The sequence below is a fragment of the Asterias rubens genome, chromosome 12, assembly GCF_902459465.1.
Source record: "Asterias rubens chromosome 12, eAstRub1.3, whole genome shotgun sequence".
In the NCBI taxonomy this organism is placed as follows: domain Eukaryota; kingdom Metazoa; phylum Echinodermata; class Asteroidea; order Forcipulatida; family Asteriidae; genus Asterias; species Asterias rubens.
In genome coordinates this window covers 13,330,279-13,338,553 of record NC_047073.1, presented here as the reverse complement: position 1 = coordinate 13,338,553, position 8,275 = coordinate 13,330,279, and the positions used below count along the sequence as shown (strand labels likewise).

The window sequence follows — 8,275 nt, the reverse complement described above, 5'->3', positions numbered from 1 at the left end:
CATGCTAAAGTAATGTTCGTCTAAGGAGATGAAAATTATTTTCTGTGACTTGTTTTACCCATTTCTCAAAAACTACAGCACCTCAGCAAGTAATTTTTAAGGGAAGCTTTCTGCTATCATTTTCTTCAAACTGTGTGAGTTTGATGTAAATGTGTGGACATTGCATTTTGTGTCCTACAAAAAGTAATATTGATAGTAACAGGTTCATTTGGGAGATATATTGATGTTGTTGTACTGTGACCAAACAATAATGTTGAAAATCTGTGATGTGTTGCTAATTGAGTCGTTTGTCAGAAACATATCACTCTGGAAAAACAAGGCAAAACAGGCCAACGAGGAAGGAAGTTACAAATATAACCTATTTTATATTGGTAACTTCCTTCCTGATTAATAACATAAAAGGGGGTTAAAATGTTAACAAATGTCAATGTGCCAAACCCATGTACAACTCGACTTTAGAACCCTTTTCTCTGTTTTTTGGTTTCTCTCACATTTTTGGGTGTTTCTTTTCTCTTTTAAACCAAAAGTGATATCAACATGGAGTTTAAACAGAGTGAAAGCATAGACTATGCTTTTTTCAAAGGTAAAAACAGAATTTACCTGGGTTGACAAATGAGTTGATTGCATCACATAGGAAGCATAATGGCTTTTTGGCTGGTAAAATCTGTTTCTGTTGAGCAAGTTTTTTCGTATTTATCAAATTTGTATTGTTTTGCATATTTATAAAAGAATAGCGTACATCTTATTTCTTTTATCTACACTGTTACATACATGAAGTTCAGATAAATATGTAAAAAAAAAAAAGTCATAGATATTATATATATATTATATTAAAAACTTAATGTAAATGTTGGGTATATAAATTATATGTTATAAAAAGGGGCCTTGAATTTTTGGTAACTGAGTGTTCTGTGTGATTTTTCTTGGTGTTTATGGTTTACTAAATATCTTTGTATTTTTGGGGGAGTAATCATTAGGTAATTAGAATCAATGTATCATGCCTTAATTGGGCAGAGCCTAGTCGGAGATTTTTGGGTCTGGGAACCAAACTAATTGGATACAATGATATCATTGGATACATGCAGTGACATATGCCCTCATGTCCGCTCTCATGTCCGCAATGGAATTTGACTGCGTATCTATAATTATGTGAAATGACCGAGGTCAGAGGTAAAAAAAACACGCCGGTGTGGCGGTTTCAACTTTCTGCCGTGTTCAGTTTTCCGAATGACCAAATACGGTAACATTACGTTATGCGATGCCTGCGCGCAGCAAGCAAAAGTAGTCAATTTTTAGTGCTGTATTGAGTCATCCGTGTTACTCTTCGGTAGCTGTCATGGCGGCGTCCACGAGTACAACGAGCGGCGAACGCATGGATCGTATGAGAGAATTTTGGTGTGGCACAAGCAGTGTGACCTGCTTAAAGTTGTACGCATGAATACGTGTAAAGATGGGGCAAGAGAATGTGACTAAACAGAAAAGAATCGTAATAATAAACAATTTGGGGTCACCGAGAGAACTACAGTACTCGCCAGGGTACTCGCGGCGGTATTCCGGCTACGTCACCCGGAAAACTGAACACGGCGGAAGACTGAAACCGCTTTACAAAAAGAGAGCGCCCTAACTCCACACTCCATCATCAACAACATGTAGTGGTGGTAGTGTGCGGAGCAGCCATCATGTAATCTGATACCTTCACTTTTACATCAACGGGGTTAAGCCGGGTCGAATTTTTCATGCTAAAGACACTTCGAAGTGATGTCAGTCTGAATGAACCCTCCATGGACGAACCATAGATGAAATAATCTCCAATAATTGAGCTCCGGACTTCATCTGATTCGACTAAGACATATTGAATTCATGAGATTGCTCCATGCAGGACCTGACGCGACTGGAACGGGAGACCACGCACACGAAATTCGCTAGTCGCTTGCGTGGTCTCCCTTCCAGTCGCTTGTGATCGCGGTTCTGCGACGATGTCCAAGCCACGAAGGCCTTGACAAAAGACTTATGCTTATGTAAGTTTTTTGGGCAAAGGCTATCTCCTGAACCATCCTGAACTTAACTAGCCGCCGGTGGTCAGCAGAGAGCTCTTTTCCCGGGGGCCGGGCAGGTTGCTGTTTCGGTCGGTGCTGAAGATTTGGACACAGTATTATGGAACTGCTGAGCACTGGAGTTATTGTTATGATGATAGTTGTCGGCAGTATAACCGTTCTTATTGGTTTAATATGTGTTTTGTATTACTGTTGTGTTCTTCGTTATAAAACCTACCGAGGTTTGGTCTCTCTGAAGGGCAAAACTGTTGTTATAACAGGTGAGACATGAACAATATTGATCATCAGAAATTAGTATTACCCGTTTTCATGATAAAGCTATTTTGCTGTTGTTTGTTAATATTCTCTGCCTAAAAACAACCAGAAATAGATTTGCTAATTCAGGAAATTTGGCACTGCTTGAAAAAGAAAATCCTATATATTTGGCCTCATTGAATATTGTAGAAATGAATAAGCATTGTTAAGCCCCTTTTGCATGTGTTTTCTTTACCATCTGTAATCTAATTTCAACAAACTACAAAGAAGGTTTTAATCGGGCGTTGAGATGAAAGCGGAACAAACCTCTTAAAATTCTAGTTGTACTGATTGGGGGAAGGATGGGCTGATGTGATTTTTCTTGTCTTACTTTTTCATCATCTGATCATTCCTTTTTTCAGGGGCTTCATCTGGCATCGGCAAGGCAACTGCATTGGACCTTGCCCGTCGTGGTGCCAAAGTAATTCTCGCCTGCCGAAATGAGAAAAAGACGTCTGAAGTCATTAAGGAGATCAGAGAGGCGGTAGAGAATGCTGATGTTGTAGATTACCATCTTGATCTTGCCTCGCTGAAGTCGGTTCGTTCGTTTGCCGAGAAAATCAAGCAAGATGTGGCAAAGCTAGATCTCCTCATTAACAATGCTGGTGTGTTCTAATATTTCCAAGCTTAGGGCCCAATCTATGGCTCTGTTGTTTACCGCGGGAATATGTGCTTATGGCCACCATTCTCCGCTTTCTGTTAAAGGGCTATTCTGTGCGAGATGTGAAAGTGGAGAATGCCTAGTATTGTGAAGTACGCACGCGCGCAAGCAACAATTTCCTGCTAACCGTTGAAATACGTTTGGCAAAAAGCGTAGAATTTCCTACTTCTGTAAGCATGATTCTTTGCTGACGGTAAGCAGAGCCATGAAATTGGAGGAATATCAAATCCTACCTTCAGCTCCCCTGAGTTATTTTTCCATTTAATAATTTCTCTTGAAGCCCCTTACCAAGAGTTGCTTTTAGCCTTGGTTGGGGCAAACTTGAAAAAAAAAAAGGAACAAATGTGATACTCTGCGTTTCGGGAGAAGACAAGCAGAATATACTGTTCAAAATGCAGAGCCAACACATCTCCTAAAAGAGGTTTGTACACCAAAGCTTCAAACATCACTTAATGTGGATTTTTTTTAACTTTTTAAACAGGTATCGGAGAACAAGGCAAGACTGAAGATGGCTTTGATCTTATGTTCGGGGTCAACCACTTTGGTCCTTTCCTCCTCACCAACCTTCTCCTGGATCTCCTGATCAGATCTGCACCAAGTCGCATCATCAACCTGTCCTCTTTGGCACACAGATTCTCCCCTGAATTTGACTTCACTGAGGAGGCGAAAGATGGGGTTCGATACCCTCACCTAGCCAGCTACCCCATCAGCAAGATGGCAGTCAATGTCTTCACTCATGAGCTTTCTCGTAGACTTACCAATACCCAAGTCTCTGTTTGCTCAGTGCATCCAGGTATTGTCTACACGGGAGGGATTGATAAGGTCTTAACACGTGGCGGATGTTGCCGGAAGCTTTTCATGCCGTTTTTTAGGTGTGTATTTTGGTTTCTTGCTGCTCCTCAGTTTGTTTAAAGTCACCTGGACCACTTTGCAAACTGACCCCATCTTTAGTTGTTTTGCTGCATCCAGCAGCAATACACCTGGTTGGCATTGCCAGAAAAATGCAAGAAAAATACTCTTTTTTGAAGCGTACAAACTCACGACTAGGACTTGCTTGTACTTGCCTGTGTGTTCCATCGAGGCAAAGTCTGCCTCGATTGACGTCACAAAAGGGGACAGGTGGAGTCACCCCCAAACAACTTTATCTATTTATCATGAAAAAAACAGTTAGTAAACAAATTATTTTATATGTTCATCAACATATTTTCTTATGTTTGGAAAAAAATATATATATTTCCAGGTGACTTTTTAAAAAGGCAGTGGACACTATTGGTAATTTCTCAAAATAATTATCAGCATAAAACCTTTCTTGGTGACGAGTGATGGGGAGAGGTTGATGGTATAAAACATCGTGAGAAACGGTTCCCCCTGAAGTGTCATAGTTTTTGAGAAAGAAGTAATTTTCCACGAATTTGATTTCGAGACCTCAGATTTAGAACTTGAGGTCTCGAAATCAACCATCTAAACGCACACAACTTCATGTGACAAGGGTGTTTTTTTCTTTCATTATTATCTCGCAAGTTTGATAACCGATTGAGCTCAAATTTTCACAGGTTTGTATTTTATGCATATGTTGAGATACACCAACTGTGAAGGCTAGTCTTTGACAATTACCAATAGTGTCCACTGCCTTTAAAGTAGCTTGGGTTTGTACAAAGACAAATTTACTGGAGTGAGACTTGATCCAGAGACCTCTGGGTTAACGTGCCGGCACTCTACCAACTGAGCTATCCAGCCCTATGTTAGCGGTCTCTCTAGTAGTCAATATATTTGTTCGGGGGTGTGCCAGTCAGAAGCCCAACAACCTGTAACTGCTGTGTAGCCAGGGATCACACCCAATTATTATTTATAGTGAGCTCTCCAAAACTGAACAAATCTTCCTTTTATTACAATGATGAGCAATCCTGTGCTATGTTGTCTTAAACTGAAACATTTTTCTTACATTATTTGAAGATGATTTTGATGACTTTTCTGATTCATTTAAAGGCAGTGGACACTGTTGGTAATTACTCAAAATAATTATCAACATAAAACCTCACTTGGTAACGAGTAATGGGGAGAGGTTGATAGTAGAAAACATTGTGTGAAATGGCTTCCTCTGAAGTGACGCAGTTTTTGAGAAAAAAGTAATTTTCCACGAATTCGATTTCGAGACCTCAGGTTTAGAATTTGCGGTCTCGAAATCAAGCATCCGAAAGCACACAACTTCATGTGACAAGGGTGTTTTTTCTTTCACTATTATCTCGCAGCTCCGACGACCAATCGAGCTAAAATTTTCACAGGTTTGTGATTTTATGCATATGTTGAAACACACCAAGTGAGAAGACTGGTCTTTGACAATTACCAACACTGTTCATTGTCTGTAAAGGGTTATTATCTTCATGTTTAAACAATGATTAGGGGCCTAACAATCCTGTGGACTGTTATCTTTAACTGAAACATTTTTCTCATCCTTTATAGACTTTGATTTTGGTGTTTTTTTCCCGATTTTCTTTAGGTCCATTATGAGATCTCCGGAGGCTGGGGCCCAATGTGTTATCTATTGTGCAATTGACGAGTCAGTGAGGGAGCTGTCGGGATCGTACTTTGTTGATTGTCAACTTGGGAAAGAAAGCATCAAGGCATCGGATGAAGAACTTGCTAAACAGTTATGGGACGTGAGCTGCACGGCAACAGGCTTGGTGTAATTCTTACTCATTTTTTCCAACCCCAAAAACCTTGAAGCCGCCTGTGAGTTATGAATTAAGTATGGTATAATGACTGAAACACAGTTCTCACTTCCTGCAAATGCAATGCAAGCTTTGATGCACAAACTTGCAAAGAACATCTCGGAAGAACTTGCTAAGGAGTTATGGAGCATTAGCTGCATGGCAACAGGCTTGGTGTAAAGCATTCTCATTTTTCCCACCAAAACAAAACTTGAAGCCACCTGTATAGGAACAAGTTGCCTTGGATCGGTAGAGTTCAGTTGGTCTTTGAAAAGCGTTTGTAACTGTTTGTTATAAAATGCATATGATTAGAAAGATATTTTAAAAGTAGAATATAATGATCCACACAAGTATCACTCGAAATTGCGTGGTTTTCCTTTTACCTCGTCGACAAACCAATCGGCCATATTGGAGTCAAATTTTTGACTCCCATGAATGGCCGACCGTGTTAATTCGCAAAATAAAAGGAAAACCACGCAATTTCAAGGCAAGTGTGTGTGGATTATTGTATTCTACTGTTAAAACATCTTTCTAACTATGCATTTTATAATAAACGGTTACAAACGCTTTTCAAAGACCAACTCGACCGATCCAAGGCAACGTGTTCCTTTAAATTTGTGTGAAACAATGACTCGAGCCCAGTTCGTACTTCCTGCGCATGCGATGCAAACTGTGATGCACAAACTCGCAATGAACATTTCGGAAGAGTTGAGATGTGCTGAACTCATTTCATGGTGAAAAAAGAGCTGTGTTGTCAGACTCGCTTCTCACAAAGCATTTGCTAGTCTTGGTTTTCAAGACTCTCCTGTTATTATTATCTCTCCATAGATCGCTATCACAAGAGGGCGCACTATCTCACCATAGACCGCTATCACCCTGAGAACTGCGATCTACGGTGAGAGTGCACCCTCTTGTGACAGTGGTCTATGGAGAGATATTAATAACGGGAGAGTCCTGAACCAAGACTAAACATTTGCAGGAAGTATGAACCAAGCTTTACTTGGTCAAAAGCAAAAAATGCTTATTTGGAATTCCTCAAATTTGAAGACGGTCTTGCATTTTCAGGAATTTGTAGCAACACCCTGGGTTCAAATTCATACAGCCTGTAAGCAGATGCAAACTTAATGTGATTTTGGCTGGTAAGCTGTTTCTGCTAAGCAATAGTATCCTGTGCTTAGCAAGTTGGTGTGCTTATAGGCTTTATGAAATTTGAGCCAGGTGATTTATATCTAATTGGAGACTAGTAAAAAAAAAAGGCTAGCATACAAGCAATGGATAGGTTACCCTTTTGAAATCCTTTTCAGGATGTATTTATAAAATATATATCAAAAATGTGAAAATATGGAGATGTTTCCATGATATAAAAGTGAAAAAACTCAAGCACCATTTATACATTTCTGTGACCGACTTGTGTATCAAAGCATACCAACAAATATGGCAAAATGTTATTTTTAATTTTAACCATTAATACAATATGTAATACATCTTCATAAAGGGTTGCTGTAACTTATAAAATTGTTATGTTTTTATCTGCAAGCAAACTTGAATCCTCGATAATGATCGGTCAAACCATAGCAACAAGAGTGTGATGTAAAGTTGTATTGCACGGACCACTGACTTGCACTTGTGTACTTATCATATTTAAAAGTACATGATTTTAAACAATTAGTACTTTGTCTTTTTTTTTGCAAATGGTTTAAAACAATAGTACTTTTGTATTTTTTCAGCACACGGTTGAAAACAATTAATACCTTGTAAATTTTGTATTCAAATATACTTTTGTATTTTTATGTAATTTCTTAAGAGTTAATGTAATTCTTTGACAAAAAAATAAGTACAGTACATATAAACTTTGGCATCTAAGTATATAAGTATCTTTTTCATGTTGGAATGAGTTCACATTTTGAAATCATTCTAGAAAATTTTAAAGGGAATGTATTATTTTGGTAATCACTCAAAGAAACATTCCACTTTGAAGTAACGTGGTTATGAAAAAGATATCAGAGTTTATGCCCCAAAAACTTGAGTCTGAGAAGTGCTATAACTGTCTGCAGCATGGACATATTATTCAGATAGTGTTTTTTTTGGCGATCCCAAAAAACGTGACCACTTTATGAATAGCCTTGCTCAAGGCAGTCGAATTATTCACTCCGAAAAAAAGACCGCCGCTGTATAAAAACCCACCCGTATTCACTGTGCGTAACATCGCACGACACGATGACCCCGTACACTATCCGCATGCGTCTGCCTCCGCTTGCGGTTAGTGGTACGAGTGCGGATGACTTGTGTGCACAGTAGTCGTACGATATGTGACAGTGTGTATACGGGTGGGTCATGCGGTGTGATCGCATGCACCACGCACCACGCATATATGCTGATATACACTAACTGTGAAGACTAGTCGTTGACAAGTACCAATGGTGTCCAGTGGTTTGAAACTATTTCCCCCATTGGTTATGTAACACAGTTTCAATGAATTGAATTTCTCAATAGTAACAACACTACTTAATCTATCTAATGTCGTATACGTTGTCAAACGACAGTTGGTCACATTGAAC

General features: G+C 39.2%; 1 protein-coding gene across 1 annotated transcript; it reads left to right on the top strand.

Moving 5' to 3' along the window:
• The first annotated feature begins 1,535 nt into the window (after window positions 1-1,535).
• LOC117297472 (retinol dehydrogenase 13-like) lies at window positions 1,536-5,991 on the top strand. Its single transcript, XM_033780531.1, has 4 exons — window positions 1,536-2,314; window positions 2,711-2,953; window positions 3,491-3,881; window positions 5,507-5,991. Exons 1-4 carry the CDS (start codon window positions 2,155-2,157, stop codon window positions 5,694-5,696), a joined length of 984 nt encoding a protein of 327 aa, XP_033636422.1. The 5' UTR covers window positions 1,536-2,154; the 3' UTR covers window positions 5,697-5,991.
• Window positions 5,992-8,275: the final 2,284 nt, after the last annotated feature.

What these genes read in the sequence shown, in the direction of transcription:
- LOC117297472 (XM_033780531.1), top strand. Translation starts at nt 2,155, where the DNA reads ATGGAACTGCTGAGCACTGGAGTTATTGTTATGATGATAGTTGTCGGC. An exon ending in CAAAACTGTTGTTATAACAG is followed by an intron (nt 2,315 to 2,710) that starts GTGAGACATGAA and finishes TCCTTTTTTCAG; the next exon opens with GGGCTTCATCTGGCATCGGC. An exon ending in CTTTTCATGCCGTTTTTTAG is followed by an intron (nt 3,882 to 5,506) that starts GTGTGTATTTTG and finishes GATTTTCTTTAG; the next exon opens with GTCCATTATGAGATCTCCGG.